Source organism: Oenanthe melanoleuca, chromosome 8 (assembly GCF_029582105.1).
Source record: "Oenanthe melanoleuca isolate GR-GAL-2019-014 chromosome 8, OMel1.0, whole genome shotgun sequence".
Taxonomy (NCBI): domain Eukaryota; kingdom Metazoa; phylum Chordata; class Aves; order Passeriformes; family Muscicapidae; genus Oenanthe; species Oenanthe melanoleuca.
In genome coordinates this window covers 17502532-17521629 of record NC_079342.1, presented here as the reverse complement: position 1 = coordinate 17521629, position 19098 = coordinate 17502532, and the positions used below count along the sequence as shown (strand labels likewise).

Here is a 19098-nt window from a genome sequence, read left to right as displayed (position 1 = left end):
ATGTTTTTGGTTGGTTTTGGTTGCTCTAGCCTTGAGTTCAGTTGTCTGTTGGAAGCCAGGAGTCACAGCTGCCCCTACCCAGGTTTTGCACAAATAATAAACTGAAGCATTTTACTCCCAGAGCTTGCTTGCTTTATTTTTTAATTTCAATTTGTCTTGTAGTTTAGGTTAGTGGGGGGTTTTCTTGTTTGTTTTGTAATATAGTGGAGTGCTGTTTTTCCATAATGAAATAATTTAATATCTAAGTGAAGGCTCTCATAAAATGTAATTTCTTGGGTCACCCTGCCAATATGAAGTTAGGTGTTAACTTCCTGCCCCTTCCCTACTTAGTTAACCAAACTGGAAAGTAAAAAGGAATATTTTGGACTTAAAGGCAAACTAATGTTAATTAGATGTAGTTGTAAAAAGTTCATATTTATGTTATGTGCCAGGAGTCATTAAGTTCAAGTTCTTAGTAGGCTAATTTATCCTGCCATTGATGAATTTTACTCTTCTGGAGCTTGTGCGGTGCACATCTCTCTCTGTGGTTTTGGGGCTGCCCTGCAGGCAGGCAGGGGAAGTATTTGCACTGCCCAGCAGTATTTGCTGGCTCTTGTCACCATTCTTCACGTGGCAGGAGTTCCCTGTCTTGTTCCTTGCCACTTCGGTTGTCCCTAAGCAAGTTTCCCAGGAGGAAGCCTGGCTTGCAACAGCCGCCAGTGCAGATTCTCCACTTCACGCTCCGTGGGGCCCCTGGCAAAGCTGATGGCTACAGCTGGCACTTGCCTTTCTCTTGGCTTTCCTTCTTTACTGGTGATCAAACTGTCGTGCTTTAGTACCATGTGCTTGGACTGCTAAAGAAGCAAGAGCTGTGGTCAGCCTGAACTTGTCTTGGTACCTGCAGCTGATGTCCAGAAAACATTTTTTTTTAAAATTTATTTTTAAAATATAGATGCTGATTTTAGCCAGTACTGTCACATGGGACACATGTTGTTACACAGCACAGAACACAAACTATCTTCCAGCAGAAACCCACCACAAACAGCCATTTCCCATCTTACTGGGTGTAGCAAATGTAAAGTGCTGTCATATTTTCCTAGGTCTGTGTACAATCTGTCAAAATAATTCCTGGGGTCCAACCTCAGTTCATGGTCGCATTACTTTTCATACATATCTGTGTGAGAAATTTGAGCTGTGTGATATGAAATATTAACCTAGTAGGGTTGACTGCCAGATGTGACAGCTTGCACTGTCTGAGATTATAATCTGATCCTGTGTGTATAAGAAATATATATACGGTGTTTTATGTAGGTTTGGAAATGGAATCTCTGAACATGTGGATTTATATGGCTAGAGCTGGGTTTTTAAGTTTTGAAGCTGCATTGCTTACATTGTTGTCTCTTGGAAAAAAATACAGGATAATTACTAGTGCTTTGCATTGTCATAGCCATTATAAATGCTTTTCATGACATCCAATAAAGTGTGTTTGCTCACCAGCTATCTTGTGCTCTGAGGCACTCTGACCTTGCCAGAGAAGATGATGTGAGGTCTTCCCAGGGCACCCAGAGCAGTGGCTGGGTAAACATACCGTTAAAACTTCATTTGGCTGAAGGTGCAGAGTTTGCAGTGGGGTTGCCCTTATTTGTATGCTGCCTGTGTAGGAAAATGCACATGCAATACTCCACTCACGCACCTTTGTTCAGAGCACTGCTCCCTCTGCTACATGGGAGAGTGGGGAGGGAGGCTGCTTTTAGGATGGGGAGCCTGATCCTGTTACTAGACATGGGCCATTGCAGAAGCTGTTATTTGGCTCTGGGTGTTGGCTGTTACTTCCCTCCACTGATGTCACATGGTATTTTTGTGATCCTGGGTTATCCCAGGGTCTGGCATGGTGCTGCTGTGTCTGCATGCGGACGTGCCTCAGTCCTGCCAAGGCGTCTGGTTTCCTTTGCCATGGCTCAGAAACCTCTGCACCACTGTGTGTAGTGCAACCCAGCCTGAAGATTCATGGGTTCCATGTCAGATACCCTGGTCATGCCAGTTAAGATACATTAGAGGAGAGATCTTGCTGTGGGTGGATAATACATGTTTTATTGCCTGTGTCTGATACAGGGGTTGAAGCCTGTCTGCCTCCCCCACTCCAACTGTGTATTTTACTTGATGCAATAGGCTAAAGACCAGGTTTCCTTCAACTAACTTAGCTATTTTATTCTGATAGATTATATTTGCTGTGATGGGCCTTTAGACTCAGTAGTTAGAAGGTTTAAAGCATGTATACTTTAAATATCTCATATCTGGCACATATAAGTAACATATAAGTCTATAAGTAATTTCTATTTGGTTGTAATGCATTTATGAATGACAGCCAAAACTGTAGATGAAAATGCAGTAGGTATAACTGAGCCCCTTTAAAATAAATGCCATGTTGGTCTCTTCATTTTTGGTTTTGCCACTTGAGGTTTTGGTTTTCAAGATACCTGCTGTCTGGCACACTGCTTTAATAAAGCAAACAGCTTCAAAACATGAAGGCCTTAAGCCAAGGGTGATGCATATATGCTGTACAATTGGCAGTGTGGGCACTGGCTCAGTCTTAAACATTTTAACTTCTTTGATTTTTGCCTTTCACTCAAAAGCTTGGAAAGGGAAGGTTACCAAATGTGTGTTTACTCGAAGCACACAACCTGCTTATGCGCAATTATCTCCTAATCTGGTCCTTCCGAGTTTCTCTGGTCTCACAGGTAAATACAGATTTAGCTGTTATTCAAGGCATATTATTTACCTCATTAAGTGTGTGTTTTGGCATGTGCATTATTTACCTGACGGACTAATGGATGGGAGAGAGCAAATGCTGTCTTTTGTGCAAACAGTGACTTTGTTCATGAGCAACATGTTTTGCCATGGCCACTTTGTCTCCATGTCTCACAGTGATTGCTTCCATTCTTTCATGGTAGAGCAAAAAACCAGCACAGGTGGAGAGGGCTGTGCTCATAAGAGGGCGGGTGGGTGGCATGTCAAGTGATGGAGTTCTTACAGGAGCGGTGGGACCAACTGTGGGTATAGATTTAAATGTTTATGTAGCAAGATTGTGTGTATAAAAATGCACACACAGTTAGAGGGGTACTCCTATTCTTGTTAAAGAGGACTGAGTTGGTGCAATTTGCTTGTTTAACTATCAGTCCCTGTAGCCACCTACGTAACACCATGAACTGGTCTTGAATTCTCATCTCGATAGATTTATTAACAGCTCTGAGACTGACCTGTCTTGGACAGTTACAATCCTGGCAACTTTTTCCTGTGATGTTTTAGAAGAAAAGTAGCAGGAGGGGAAATCCAGGTAGTCTCACATGCATAATGCAATTTATTAAATAGTGTTTGTTAAATAAAAGTATCAGAAGGTGATGGCTGAGTGAGGTATTTCTTTGGGAGGAAGTCTGTAGCCTATAGAGTTCTTGTGTGTGATTAGTTGAGCTGACATCCTTGTCTGAGAGAAATACCTGAAGTAAGAAGTGGAGTGTAGCACTAAAATCACATCTCTGAGAAACCTCGTATACAGAGTGAATGAGAACTTTTCTGGGGAGGAGCCTTCCAGCCACCAGCCACCTGGATTTGTAATGGAAGTGCCATGTTTTGGTGCAGCTGGCAGATGTTTCAGGGCCAAGATATAGGAATAAGGTGTAGTGTTGGTATGTGTATTGCTGTGTTTAATTTTTACGATGTATCAGAAACTGCATTGTATGTGAAAAGATAAAAGGCCTCAGAAATTTCAACAGGGCTTAGATTGGATATTCTGTGTTTTAGTTGGTTTGTGTTCTGTTCTGCTATAGTGAGGTTCAGTAGTGGGTTATGATTTGGTGCCTGGAGCCATGACTGTTGTGTATCTCATAGTTCTTAATTTAGAATCATTTGCAGAGGTTAATTTTCAGTTGTCTGTGATTCTGGACACCTTAAGCTCAATCCAAATGTCATCTGTTGTGCTTAGAGCAGGTCACTGTGTAATTTCACGTTTGTGGTGCTGGAACCTCCACTCTCCACTGGGAAGCACAAATGGAATCCCTGTCAGAGGAGGATACAGATACCAGTAGAGATGAGATGTATGTGTGCATGAGTAACATGAGTCTCTCTTCAGTTTCAGATGCCTCTGGATGTTCAATGATAGCATTTCTCCATACTGGAGCAGCAAAGTTTCCCCAAAACTTACTTTCAAGGTCAAGACAAGCTGTGTCCTCCCTCTTCCCAGCTGGTGTTCTCAAAGGGTTCAGCTCCATCGTAAACAGGAAACTGGCGTCCCACGGCTTTGGAGCTTCCATGGCAGCAATGTCATCCTTCCCTCCACAGAGATATCACTACTTCTTAGTGCTGGATTTTGAGGCTACATGTGATAAACCGCAGATTCATCCTCAGGTAAATAGTTAATCCTGTTAATTATTGCCTTGCAACTTGCTGCTGCTCTTCTGAGAGGTAGAAGGAAAAAACACACTGCTGGCTCACTAATTTTCTTGGTTTGTCCCACCTCCTTTCTGTTGCTGGTTCTCCAGGGCTCTTGCCAGTTACCTGCTGTCTCAAGAGCAATGCCAGGATTATTTGGTGGGAATGAATAAAGGAATCTTATTTCTATCATGGAAGTGACAATTCATGTGTTATTGGAAACAACTTTAGGTCATGTATACTTGTCATTTGTCTGAACTGGGAAGGGTCTGAAAGTTTTTTGCCTGGAAACTTGAATTAATAGATGGCAGCTGTGTTTGATTCTTCCAGGGAAAAGACTATTGGTAGTGAACAGCTTCAGGAAAGTAATATTTTGAGTTATGGGAGTATGTTCAACATAATGGTATTTCTAAGTAGAGAAGAGAAACAGTTTTTAGATAATTTCAGCAAGATCAGCTATCTTATCTGGGTTTTAACTCTGGAGTGTAATGAGACAGGAAGGGTTCAGCTTCAGAGAAATCTTCCAGCACTCTACCACTTGAGATATACAGAGATCCATATGAAGTACAGGGCTTTTCTGCAAACAGTTCTTCCACAGTACTGTAGAGCAGATTAGTAAAAATATTCTCAATTGTCATCAGGATGGGCCTTGGTTTTCAACTGGAAAACTGTACTAAAATAAAAACAACCTGATATTAGCGGTGTTGGTAGCAAACAAGCAGAATTTCTGAGTCTAAAGTGGACTCAACCTCCTCTGCCAAGTAATTGGTCTGCATGTGTTGTTAATACCTGCATTGGGTCACAACAACTTCCTTTTGCTTTGTTTTGATTATATGAAAGGCTTAAGCAGTTTTCAGTGTGGTGTCTCATTACTGAAGTGATTCAATGCAGCGTGTTCATTTCCCAGTGCCACTGTGGTTTCCCTTGCGCTTGTCCTAATAAAGGGTTGCTGCAAGTTGGGATTAAACTTGACTCCTCTCTTCCCCAGTAGTGCCTTGAGGGGTGCTGCCTGTTCTTCGTGTGTCTTGAAAAATGGATTGCAAATTCCCTGCTCTTTTGCTGGGTCTTTGTGGGAGGCTGTTGTGGCTCTGCATCCAGTTCTACAAGCAGGCTCTTAACCACTCTCCAAGTGAGATGTCAGGCTATTTCCTGCATGCTCTGCCTCGGGTGCACAGACCTGTCAAAGCTGTAAATTGGATCTACCTTGTCCCTTTGGATATGGACTTGGTCTGTGCACATTTTGATGCAAAACCATGATGCATGTGCAGCTAGTTTACAGCTGGCAGTAAAAAGGAGCATGAGTGGAATATGATTACTACTGTTTTAAGGAGCTTTGTCCCCAAGTCCTTGCCAGGGAAAGTAATGGTCTGGGCCAATGCAGATCTGCTATATATTTTGTTGGTGAGATAGCACCTTTAAGGCAGAGATGTTCTTCGGTGTTGTTTTTCCAGTCTGCTGTGTTCAGTGTCTGTCTGCATCATATAATGTGTTGAAAGGGCTGTCAGTCCCTCACATCCTCACCAACAAATTAGTTTGACAAATAAAGAAATTACTTTTGCTACATGGGTCTCAGTGTAGCTGGAAAGGCTGAAGGTGTCTGCCAAAATTGGGAAACTTTATAAAATAAGGCTTCAGTTGATGCCCTTACCTGCTTCTTAAGTCTTTGCTGACCAGCATGGCTTTTGTCCTCTTCACTGCTAGGCTATATGTCATGGTGAGCAAACTGTGCCATGCATTTCAGCAATGTTTTCTGCAAAGTTTTAGTGACAGGATCTTTCACTGCAGGGTTGATAGACAGGTTTGGAGGTTTGGTGTGAGGTCAGAGCTGGGAGCTCTGGCTTCTGGAGAGATGGTCAGGTGCTTATCTTCACTGTGATACTGATAATTTTTTTGCTTTTATTTTAATACCTGAAAAATAGAAGTGTAGATATAATGAAATTCAATTGCATTGAGATTTGATAAAAAGGCTTTGTATAGAGAGCTAAGCTAAGCTGTGATCCACCCTACTTTAAGTGGTAGACATAGCTGTAAATTTAACCAGTTCAGCTAAAAGATCTTGCAAGAGTTCACTTGCCACCATACAGCACATTTCACATTTCTCACTTGCTGCTCTTCAAAATATTCTGACTTCTTACAAGAAACTACTGAAAGAGCTATCTTTTTATGTACACTAAGATATGTGGCTGCCACATCTGCTCCCCCTCTCATTGTATTTACTTGTGCTCCTCTGTAACTGGCAGCCTTGCTGGTTTTATCCCTGGGGAAGTCCTTCATGCTCATTCGTGAGCCCTGAAGACCCCTTCATTTCCATTCCCTTTCACATTGCCCGATCTCTCTCTGAGGTCTCGTGCTATGGCCTCTGTAATGGGGATCAAGGAGGGTCAAGGACATTGGTATTCCCCTGGGAAGCCATTTGCATTGTGGCTCCACTGGCTGGGGCTGCTGGCTGAGTGCCTTGTGGCTGCTGCCCTGTGCTTTACCATTCACTCCTGTGTTGGGCATCGAAGGTCCTTCATGTTCCCTGCCCTAAACCCACAAAGGAACAGGAGCATCCTTGCAGCCCTGATTTCTGACTGCTTTCAGAAGATGCACCCCTCCATCAAAGTGCTTGTTTATATACACATAGAAACCGCTTAGCTTTATTGGTTTTCTGGATGTATGCATGAATAATGGGACCATCCCAGAGAGAAAAGAAGGTATGGGGGGGTTTTAACTGCACAGTCTTTGTCATGTAGTGTTTTAGCCAGCCAAAGGGCATTAGGGGTTGGCAGTAAGAGATGTTTATGTCTGGCCTCTCACATCTCTTTAAAGCTTACCTTGTTCCTTTGGAAAGTGATCTGAAGCCCAGTGGGGTCATTTGGGAGCTGTCATTCTGCGGAGGTCGGTGGACCCTGAGCAGTGCTGGTGTGTTTCATTTTTCAGCTCTGAGTTTTTTCTTTTACTCTCTGGTAAGAGTTTATAAATACCTTCTGCTTTTATACCCTGTCAGCCCATAGAGCTGGGTACATATGGAGCTTTAGCTTCATGAGAAGATGCATTAGTAAGTGGGAGTCTTGATCTTTTGTCCCTTTGTCCTTGTAGACACCAATGTTTATGGTGGTCAGTGCTTTCAATGACTGTGTTAAGCAGCTCCACAGACTCAGAGCTGTGGCTGACTTTTTTCATGCAGTAAGGAGGTGTGCCTCTTTCAGTCAGCAAGCCAAGTATCTTGCCTTCAATCAGATCTGTTCAAAGCTGAATTTGAAATTAGCCTTCTATATATTATGTTAATCTCTAATCTATTAAAGCCAGTTAAATGAAAATCAAATAAAATTTGAGCTCAGTATGTCTGCTGCCTGGAAGTGTAAAAGAGCATCAGACCTCTGACCTGATGGAAGGAGCTGGATCTAGGAGTCACTAAGCTGTTAATGAGCTTTTGGTAATAATAAAGTTGCATTTTCTTATGTCAGTTTTTTCAGGTGTTCAGTGTCTCAGATTCACTCAAAATGGTAACCACTTGGGAAGTAGAAATTTGCCTCTTTCAAACTCTCTGTAAAGGGAAAATTTGAAATGTTCAGATCTTCTCATTGCTGAAGAAGTTGTAACCAGAAGCAGAAGAATAAGTTGTTTCTTATTCAAAACAGGCAGTTTTCTGTGTCCTCCTAAGCACTACTTTTTAAATGCAAAAATATCTTGATATTTTTTGTTAGTGTATCCTAGATACTTCAACTCTGTTTAGCATGCATTTAGATTGTTATTTTGGGAGAATTTTTAATTATAATTGCTGTCAAAATGAAACTGGATATACTAATAAATACAAAACATCACTCACCATTTCACCACAAACACTGACACTAACTAAGCAGATGTTCAGTCACTAATTTATTTTTAGGTGTTCAAACAAATCTGGATGATCATAGTACATATTGTGATTAGCAAATAGGAGTTTTTCTATTCGATAATATTAAGTACAATTTCAGGAGGAGGTTATATCGGGTTCAGTCTTTCTGAGTGCTGCTGTAAAAGAGCATTACATGTGTTTTCCCTTGAACATCTGTCTCACATCCAGCTCACAGTCATGGGCAGGTACAGCTGGAGTGGCTGTGATGATCTGTACAGCTGCCTGTCCTGCTCTATCTGCAATTTTGTTGCCACAGCAGGGACAACTGAGTTGTATGCCTCTGCTCCTGAGGTGCTGTGATTTATAGACTGACCTTGTAATGGGAATGGATGTTGATTTCCACCAAATTTGGCCATATCAACAGATGTGCAGTCCCTGCCAAGACCTCTGCATAGGGTGACTAGATAGAGGATAGGGAAGCTGCCTTGGGAGCCACAGCTGAAGCGACTTTGTAGGAGGAATATGTCCTTCAAATCACAAACTTGCTGCAGAAGGTGGCTATGGAGGGATGGCTCTTCTGCTGGGAAGCAGGCTGCAAGGTAGCTTCTGTGTACTTTCCATATCCTTTTCTGTGGATACTGCATCAAGGCAATGCCAGCTGAAGGCCAGGATGGGAATGCAGGTGTCTCACACATACATTGCAACAGACATTGTCACAATCCTGCCCAGAGGCACATAAAGGACATATGTGTGCCTGTGCCTGCCTGTTCTATCTGGACATCCCCACATAGCAGCTTCCTTCTTGCACTGTTTTTGTGTGGCTGTTAAGCTCAAAGCACTAGAAATCACCTGCCAAAACCTTTATTGAGGATGATCATGAGTTGCTGAAAAATAAAGAAGTTCAGGCTTGTTTCCCATGGCAACTTTAACTCAGCATAAGTATTACAGTGGAATATTAATCTGCAATTACCTATGTTCATGCATCTTAGGCTTGGGTGTAATTTTAATTACCTGCTTCTCAATTCCGCTTCTTACAATGCTGTTTCTAGAGAGATGCTGTTAAAAATGTGTGTAACATAGCAACTTAAAAGTGTTTTCTTTCTTTTTACTAAAAGTAAGTAAATATATATGTATATTTATCACCTCTTTGCCAGTTATTGCTGGTTTTATGCCATTATTCTTACATTAGAATAATCTCAGTTCCTAGAGTGGCAGGAAACAGTTCATACAAGAGTCCTTTCAGATGGATTTTCTTGTTTGCATTGAGTTTTTGTGCAAATGTCTTTAGGCCTTGTAGCTTTAGAGGGTTACACTGCACCTGGTGCCTCAGACCTGCACTCACTTTGCCTTGGAGACCTCTCTCATTCTCCCAGTAAGTGGGGACAACCTGGCTGTGACCCATATCAATCTGACAGGGTGGGTTATGACTTCAGGCAATAGAATTAGCTGTATTTATTTAAAACCTGATGTACTAGAGAACATGAACAGTTATTGAACCCTAATCTCCTGGAGAGTGCAACCATGAGACCACCAAGCAAGACATCTGGTGTATGAAAAAAAAAAATTCAAAGCAATTTCTTTATTTAAAGATACAAACCCAGCATTATTATAGCAACAAGTCTAAAATACCAAGGCACTCAGGTGGCCAGTGGTTACAGTCTTAACCTGACCTAACCTGCTCAGCTTTTGGCTGGTTATTGACAGGCTGATGAGATGAGTACTTTAAAGCAATCAGTCAGGTTGCCCTTCCCCTCACAGTGTGCAGAGATCCCACATCAGTTATGCATCCCGGTGTGCAATTCCCCACCTGTGCTGTTTGAACACTGTATCCTTAGCTGTGCAAACATTACACATCGTTTAGGTGACAAGTTGCAAAGTTAAGTAGACTTGTTGTTACAGCAGAAAGTAGTTGAGTGGCAGTCACCCTGAAAAGAAAAGATGAAGGCTAGCTCAGGAATGTGCAAGTCTGCTGGATTGTTTGCCTCTCCATAAAGCCGCCAATGAGGGCTACGTGTGCTTCTGGAAATACTCTCATGGTGAATTTTGAAGTGAAGGGGATGGGTGTCACAGGTTTGCACATTTGCTGTGCTGGTCCTGCTGTGTGTGTGGCCCTGTGTGGTTGTCGATGATCAGTGTGTGCCTGCTGCTCTTTCACAGCCTCTGACGTACGGGAAGTATTTTGCATTGCTCTCAGCATAATGGTTTAAAATCGAGCAGTATTCTTTCATGGCATGGCACCCATCTAGTGCTACTTGGGGATGGTGCTTTTCAGGCTGTCATGGTTCTTGGGAAATGGTGTTTGCTGTGTTAAAGTGGTCTTGTCTTAGCTTTGAACAAAACCTTCCTGGTAGAGAGCAATGCAACTCAACTCTTTTAGTAGGAAGGACACAGGATGTGCCTAAATCTTGTGTGCTTTTTCCTCTTTATGCCAAGCTTTCTGTGCAACCATCCCCGTGTTGTCTTTGTTCATCTATGCACTTGTTAGCTGGCAAAATAACTCTTCATAACATTATTTAGTTCCTCTCTGTCAGGCAGAAATGCACTGTCATCAGCAGCTAGTTGTGATGTCTGTAAAACCCTGGGTATTCATTTACATGCACTAATGTGCCCTTTCTACCCATCCCAGATGTTTTAGTGTCGTTGGGAACATTGATCATTTGTCCTGCTCAATATCAGGTGAAGAGGTTGGGACTTAAAATGATCTGATAATTCTGCAACTGGGACTGCACAGGCTGTTTGTCTGCCATAGAGAGGAGTGGATGTGAAAAAGGATATAGTGTAGTTGCTGTCTTGCAGTGGAAAGGTAATACTTGGAAATGTGTGTGTGTGTGCGCGCTGTTTTTAACCTGGTTTGAGTGCTAAACTTCCCCCAAACTGTCAAGCTTAAATTGTTGTTGGCTGTGTCAGTGGAGATGTTCTGGATGGTTTAATATATGTCAATAGTGCTGGAAGAAACACGTTGAAGTGTTGATGTCTGTTGGTCTATATTTTTCATCCCATGTGTGAAAAGAGGAGGGAGATTCTGCCTCATTCTTGATGTTTGGGTCCTGCTGGAAAGATCTAAATAGCTTAGTGGGTTTTGGCAGGGAACCATGATGCTGGTGGTGAGAGGCAGGAACCAGCCTGAGAGGAAATGATTTGACTGAAACTGAAAGTTTTGTTAAGGATGGCAGGACAAAGGTTGTGAGCCTGCTGTCAGTATTTCAGGTGCAATGGCAGGCATGAAAAAGTCCCAAGGACCACAGTGGTAAGTTTAGGAGAAAAGTGTCATTTGCAAGACATGGATCCTCCTTTTGTTGGCCCTGTAATAAGGGACTTGAGGTGATGAAGTACTTCACATTGTATTCCACAGTCTTTAGAAGAAAAAACGATACGATTTCAAGAGAGTGAAGAAGAGAATCAGTGAGTGTGACCAGGGGTCTGCAAAATGCAGCTGTGGGTGCAGGCTGGATAGCATTGGGGTGTATGTAAGATGAGGTCTTTGTTGCAAAAATGAGAAAGGCAATGTTCTGGCCTGTGTCTTCTGTGGGTAGGAAGAGGAGTTGGGAATTTAAACAACAGCAAGGGAAATTCAGATTAGACATTAGGAAAAACTTTCCAATGATAAGACTAATGAAACAGGAGGATAGAGTGAGTGCCTGGGGAGTGTGTGAGTCTCTCTTATTGGAGTCGGTAAAAACAGCCTAGACAAAGTCAGAAATTATTTAGGGGGTGATGATGCTGCCCTCAGGCAGGTGCATGGACTAGATGTCTCTTTTAAAGCTGAAGCTCCTGGAGGCATGTGATTAGATGGGGATTTCAGCTTCTATTAAAGAAAGAGAAATGGTCCCTCACACTCAGAGTTGTAAGGCAGCACTGGGAAATAAGAGCCACATTTGATGTCAGTGCAGAACACAAAATGCGACTCAAAATTTATCTTTGAGGAAATCCAGCCTTTGACATGGGGTTTCAGTGCCTGATGTTGGGGGTAGGCAGTGTGATTCACCTGAGAGCAGGGGAAGAAGAAACATTGGATATTCAATGGTCAGGCAGCAGAATTTTTCTTCACGCCATCTTATCCAAGTGTTTCATGATCTTCCCATATTCTTTTCAGTTCTCTTGTGTTTTGTTTTTGATGTGTGCTTCCCTTCACACTTTTCTGGGTTATAGTGGTTCTTTTAAATAAATGTATGAAGTTCTTAGGTATGTGCATATATGTATTTTAAGCTAGGTAGTGATGGAAAAAAGAAATTTGGAGGTCATCTGCTTCCCCAAAGACCTTTTGATAGGTTTAATCAGTACACAGAGCAACTTAGCATGGACCAAGGCGCTGAGAGCTCCACGGTGTGTGTGCAGGCAGGCATCCTTTGGAAAGCCAGGATAGCCCTGATTCAGCAGAGTCCTGCTGTTTTGCACTGGAGAGGTGTTGCCTTTATAGTACTTGTTTTGGTTAGTTTAATAAAAATTTAGAAGTGAGGAAAAGACCTATGAGGTCATCTTGGTTACTGCCCCTGAGGGCCAGTGCAAGGCTGCTCATTTGGAAATGGCTTTAGTTAAAATAATAATTAAGGCAGAGAATGGAAACTGGGGAGGCAGATCTGTTAGGCTAGTGCTGTCCTTACTATGTCCCTTTTCGATTTTAATTGCCTTGGAAAAAAAAGAAAATCACAAGGCTTTAAAAGCTCTGATTCTTTCTGCTCTTCAACGCCCCCACACCCTCTCCCCGATCTTGGAGGCATCAACTCTCATCTGTCAAAGTGTAAATCAGCAATTAAAACACAAACAGCGAAATGCCAAAGATGACCCGAAGCACAAAGCAACTGACAAACAAGTCCGGACAAATCGGCGGATAATTTATAAGCATTGCCCTAAAATCTAATTATTTGGCAATTCGAATTTGCAGCCGGCCAGGGCTGTGCAATAAATTTAACCCGCCATAAATTATTTAGGAGCAGCCCGTGGTGTAAATCAAAAACACGAGTGTTTGTTTAAGAAATAAGCTCCTTGTGCATAAAATGACTTTTTTTTTTCTTTAAAGAGAGGGGGCAAAAAAAACCATCCCTGAACAAAATGAGCTGGTGCTGAAGCTCTGTCCCTCCACAGACACTCCCTTGCCTCTTCTGCCCTTATGTTTTTTGAAGGTGTAAATGGTTCTTTTGGTAAGAAGTTTTATGCTTTTCCTTATCAGACAAAATCTGTTTCTCTCAACAGCCTCGCTTGTTTTTATTGCATTTTGAACAGTCAGCTCTGATTTTTATGGGCATCTTTTATTCTCGTGTTTATTAAACTTCTTCACATGGAGGTTAGAGTAAGGGATAAATTATACTCTGGTAGTTTTTGAACTGAATAGGCCATACGGTCTTCCTCAAATATATAACTCCAGTCCTGAAGCGTGCCCTGTCCACTTTGTACGTAGGTGTCAGGAATAAAAGGTTTTGAGAGCTGGGAAGCTCTTGCTGGGCACTTTATTCTTTCTCTATAATGATGTTAGTGGTACCCAGATCCAAAAGGATAAGCAAAAAGATTCCTCTGTGGGAATTAGGGTAATTTCAGGTTCTTTCTTCTCTGAGTGGAAATTGTTTAGCGAGTACAGTTGTGTGCTTGCTCATTTCTTTTATTAGCAAGAAGGTCAAGACAGCTGAATTGGCTCATCCCTGTTCTGGTGTTAAAGGGAAGGGAGTTTCATGTAGGATGACTGGGTAAGGAAAGGCTGGGTTTATAGCAGTGCTTTCATATGCCACTAAGAATTTTTCAAATCCCTCTTAGAAGGTGGTCCCTAGCCATTCCACAGTTACCCTGATGCTGATCAACCCACTGGCTTGGGACAGTCAGCTTGCACAGGAGACTTCTACCTGGAACTTTTTTTTTTTAAACCTTTTGTTTTTCAGAAGGACAAAAGTTCTGAGGAAGCTGTCACATAGATTTGCTTGAAGTACCTTGAATTCATAAATGTAGGATTGTTGTAACGAGAGTGGACCTGGTAATGGATCTGTATAAGCCTCTGACTCTGGAGGTTCCTATTGTTACTGTGTTTGGGGGCACAGCTGAGGGGAGGGACAGGGTGCTGATGTTTTTTTCTTTAAGCGTGTTAATATTGATTTTAGAAGCTCTTTGTTCCAACAATATAAATGCAAATGCCTGTAATTGGGAGCCTTGTGCAGAATTTCTCAACAGAAAACATTCAACTTTTCTGACAATGAAAGGAAAATAAAAAGCTGCTTATTTATTGGCGGTGGTTTGAATCCTGGATTTCCTTTCAACTTACTTTGCAGTGCTAAATAAAATACTTAATTGCAGTGCTCGCAAAATTCAAATGAGTACGTTTGTTCTTCTGGTGGCCCACGGCTATTTGTAGCCTCTGGACACCCTCAGCATTATTTTAGCATATCTATAACTCCTAGCTGTGCTATAAGGAAAAGCTGGCAGTGGGGGCAGAGGGAAGGCTTAGAAGCCCCAGATGCTGCTGGCACAAATCACTGCCAAAGTTGGAACATTTACTCAGTGTTGGGGTGGATATATGTGAGGATCTCAAGGTAACACTTAGGGCTGATCAGGATCTGATAGAAGAAAGGAAGTGTCAGTGAATCCCTGCCCTTAACTCCCTCATGTTGCTTTCCTCCACCTTTCCAGCCTGGAAAGAAGCAGTGAAGGTCCTTGAATGGTGGAGATGGAGCTGAGCATGTTGAGCTCACTGGGCTGCTGTGAAACGTGAGAGATCACCCGGCTGCCTTCCTGCATCACAGTCTGTTGGGGGGTTGTGTGTATGAGTGTCTAAGTGCTTACCGTTTCATAATAATTACTAATGAAATTCTAGATCTGTAATAACATTTCAGATATCTAAAACAAACCATATGCTTGTTAAAAAAAAAAAAGAGAGAGAGAAAAAGTGGAAACAGATCAACTTTAAGCCATAAATTCTTGGTAATAGAGGCCTCTTTTCTCCCCCCTTTCTGTTTATGTTTGATAGATATTTTTGTTTCTGCAGGAATGTCAACTCTTAATTTCATGATGTATCATGGGCTTAAGAAAATTGAATTTAATAAAGGCAAAAGATGAATGGCACCTTTAAAGGTCCCAACACTTGTCTTTATTAGCAGGACAAACTGCAGGGTCTCCAAACACTGCTTCTCTCCAAATGAAAGTTTAAATGAAAAGTACAGCAGTGTCACAGGTTAAATTTCATTGCAGGACTGGCTAACGTCGTTAGTGAGGAGTGGGGCTGATTTCATGGGGCTGGTATCTGTTGCCTTAGATACCAGTGGAGCAAACACTGCCAGAGACTGGAAAAATCTCCGCTATAGGAAGCGTGCAGATAAACAGCCTTTTGGGAAAGGCTCTTTACCACTTGCTTCAAAAACTGACCCAATAAGCCCAAGAGAGTGACTGCACTTTCTCCTAAGACGCTCTGGTTGCCTCTGGGGTTCCACTCCTGCTTCTGGCCATGCACTTCTCACAGACCTACAGTAATTCTGGATATTGTTAAATTTCCCACATTTTTTAAGTATGGCTTTTTATTTCCTCCGTCTGTCTTAATCCGACCCTCCTGGAAGTGCTTTTTGCATTTGGTTCTGGAAGGCGAGTGACGCCTTTGTGTATCAGATCAGCAGCAGGCTGTCTTTCAGTCTCACTTTGCGTCCTGCCAGTTGATGGCACCTGAGGATGTTTGTGGTCCCTTAGGGCACATCCTGGCATTGCAACAGAGCCCTGCTATGCAATCCAGCTGGTGTGTGTCCCTCTCTGGAAAGGGAAATGCTCTTGCCTCGCTGTGGGCTTGCCTGCTTCCATGGTCACCCTCTGGGTGGGACGCAGGCCTAAGGGGCAGTGAAATGCCCCAAACCAATTAGAAAGATGGGATGGTGTTATCCTGAGATTAAGCCTGGCTCTGTTATGGCATCCTGTCCATTGACTTCAGACTTTGGAGTCTGTTTTCTGAAGAGAGGTTTCTTTTCTGAAGAGAGGTTTGCTGCTTTCAGAGCCTGTTTGTGGTGGCCGTTTTGAGGGGAGGATCAGCTGTATCCAGCATTTCTTACTCTCTTGGGTTTCCATGGGTCCTCCTGAGTGGCTGAAGCTGGTGAGTTTGGCTGCACCACAGCAGGCCATATGGCTAATACTCAAGTGTTTGGTGTGTGTCTTCCCCTTCCCTTAGAGCGCTTGCGTCAAGTTTGCTCTCTTTCCTGGGAAAACTTGGTGACTCCCAGTAGAGTGGTACAGCTCTGGGGAAGGATGTGCCCAGCCATCCACTCTGCCTTATCCAGTGTGGCATGCCGAGGGTGTGGCACAGCTGACCATGAGGAAATGCTTAAGCCATGTTTCCTGTGCAGCTTCACTGCTCAATGTCTACACCTGGGCACTTCCACAATGTTAACACTTTATTTGATTTTTATTGTTTTTTTCCTAACTTTCCATCTCAGCAACACGTGCTCTCCACGTACCCTGGTCTGGGCTGTGCCCCTGCTTCACTGGGGAGCTGCTCTGCTCTGTTTCTGGGCTCTGTCCACCATGGAAATTGGGTATTTCTCCTGGCTATTTAAATTATCTGTTGTTTCCATTTACCCACCCAGCCTCTTGCCCTCCCGCTGCCTAGTGGGGTGGTGATGTCATCAGCTCATATGTGTAACCTCTCGATAATTTCCACCTGCAGGTCATGAGGGTTGCAGCCACGGTCCAAAAAAGTGTGTTAGTTCCTCTGCAGCGGCTGCATTTTTCACATGCTAATTTTACTCACAGGAGTTGGATTTTTTTTTTCATTTTTTATTATTTCTTATTTGTCTCTTCCAGATGTTTTCAGGCAGTTTTTTTTGTTGTTAAACTAATTCCGTTCATGTTTTAAAAATTTATGAAAGCACTAATAAAAATGTCAAAGTGGTAAAAATGTTAGCTTTTGCTCTGCTTTGATTAAATTTTGCAAACTGTTTTTGAATATTAAAAAGCAATATTTTTTTTATTCTCTCTCCCTCTCTCTGTTTTTCTCCAGAAGTGATTTGAGAGGCTTGTTGCATGGATATCACTCAGCGGGCTCATTTGCACTCCAGAACCTTGGTGCCATGGATCTCTATTAAATAACATAGACAAATTATTCTTTAAAGACACCAAACAAATTGTCACTTCTCCTCTTGCATTAAACTGCAAGGAAGAAAGGGAGTGGAGAAGGAGGGGGGTGAACACAAAGGATTTTATCGCTTTTATTCAGTGGGCAGCTTTTTTAATTTCATGTATATTTTTTAATAATTGAGAAATCCATCGCAACTGGATTTGTTTAAACTTTTTATTAGCAGGTCCATGTAAATTTTTGATTGCTGATTATTCAAATAATTGAACATTCTTCTGATGAAGAAACGTTTTTATTTCCCTATCAGCATAAATTGGCTACAAAGAGGAAAATGAAGCGGGGCTTGCTACTGTGCGTATCCCAAAGGGATGGATCTGGGGGGAGCTTTCAGCTCCTCTTCTCAGTCTGTTGGAGGAGGGCAGTTCTCCTCCACCTCTCTAGAGATGGACATGCTTCATGCAGTAGTCCCTGTTGTCAGTCTGATGGTGTCCTCTAGAAGGATGGTGGTCTGGAAAGGTTGAGGCTGATCTAGAGGAGGGCACAGCCCCTCTGATGTCTTTGCTAAACTGCTGTGAGCCCATTGCGAGTACAGCTTCATGTTCCTTGGGTAGCACATGGGAATGGTGTGAGACCACCTTCCTTTGGTTCAGCTTAGGCAGTGATGTGGGCAGTGCTGAGCACAGAGACCTCCTTCAGCCAGTCCTGGCTGCGATGAGCATCAGCACCATCCTCGTCTGCTCTGGCAGTGTTGGATGTGCTCTGTGCTGCAGCACCACCTTTCCACTTCTGCAGAGTTTTGTGTTGAGTTTATTTTTGTTTGGGACTATCAGGCCACGTTGCTGGATGGGACAATTTCCAGCTTCATTTCTTGTTTGTTTTAAATAAACAGCTGCTTTTCTTTTTGCCCTATTCAGGAAATCATCGAATTCCCTATCCTGAAGCTGAATGGCAGGACGATGGAGATCGAATCCACCTTTCACATGTATGTTCAGCCTGTGGTGCATCCCCAGCTTACGCCCTTCTGTACAGAGGTAAAGTGCAAAGGTTCCCTGGTGCTCCAAGAGTCTCTCTGGGAAACAGGTTTCCATTGCACCAGGGACTTGGGTTGCCACTTCATGGTGCAGCTGCAAGGCAGTGTGTCGTGCTAGCCTTGACTTAATGACAAAGAGAATAATTTTTTGTTATTGCAGTAGTAAGAAGTGTAAAGACCTCAGTTTGGATTAATAAATAACTATAGCTGTGATCTGCTAACTAAGATAATTGTATTTACATCTAACGAATGTCTTAATTGGGTGACCACAAAATAAACACACTCATGTTAGCCAATGTTCAAAATCCTGTAACCTCTTCATGAGCTCTTGCAATTTTGCTGTGCTCTTCTGTGGTGGGGAAGGTCAAAGAGAGCACGGACTGAGGAAAGACAGTGCTGTGCAGATGTGTGGTTCAGAGGCACTAAATTACTCTCCTGTAGGCCTGCCTGTTGAGATTTGAGGAGTCCTTCAGAGTGGTAGGACAATTCATGTCTGTATTTTCCAGACTTTCTTTTTGATGTTGTAATTGTAGGCCATTTGAAATGATTGCTACAGAAGTGGCCTCTCTTTACTTGCTTACTCTCATTGCCGAGGACAGCTGCTCTTGAGCTATGGCCATGTTTCCCCAGATATGGAATGAAGGTGGTAAATGTGATCCCTGAGGGTTCAAAGGAGTTAAGGGAAGGGGTTGGGTTTTGTTGTTTATTTGGTTTTGTTAGTTTTTTTTTATTCAACCCAAAAAGTTAATTGTTTTTACAAGTGTGTTTTTCTTCTGCCATAAGCATCAAAAGAAACTTTAAGTTCCTTTTGCTTTG

The 19098-nt window shown here is 42.6% G+C and overlaps 2 protein-coding genes across 4 annotated transcripts in view; one reads left to right on the top strand and one right to left on the bottom strand.

Moving 5' to 3' along the window:
• Positions 1–18372, bottom strand: part of RPS8 (ribosomal protein S8) — a 301449-nt gene extending 283077 nt beyond the window's left edge. The window contains exon 1 of the mRNA XM_056497132.1: positions 18367–18372. Within this exon, the coding sequence (XP_056353107.1) occupies positions 18367–18369 (3 nt within the window). The 5' untranslated portion in view covers positions 18370–18372. The remainder of the gene's footprint in view (positions 1–18366) is intronic.
• ERI3 (ERI1 exoribonuclease family member 3) overlaps positions 1–19098 on the top strand; it is a 129533-nt gene that overhangs the window by 5380 nt on the left and 105055 nt on the right. For all 3 annotated transcript variants that reach the window (XM_056497123.1, XM_056497124.1, XM_056497125.1), the window contains exons 2-3: positions 4106–4380; positions 18167–18283. In XM_056497123.1, coding sequence (XP_056353098.1) covers positions 4129–4380; positions 18167–18283 — 369 coding nt within the window. In that variant the 5' untranslated portion in view covers positions 4106–4128. The remainder of the gene's footprint in view (positions 1–4105; positions 4381–18166; positions 18284–19098) is intronic.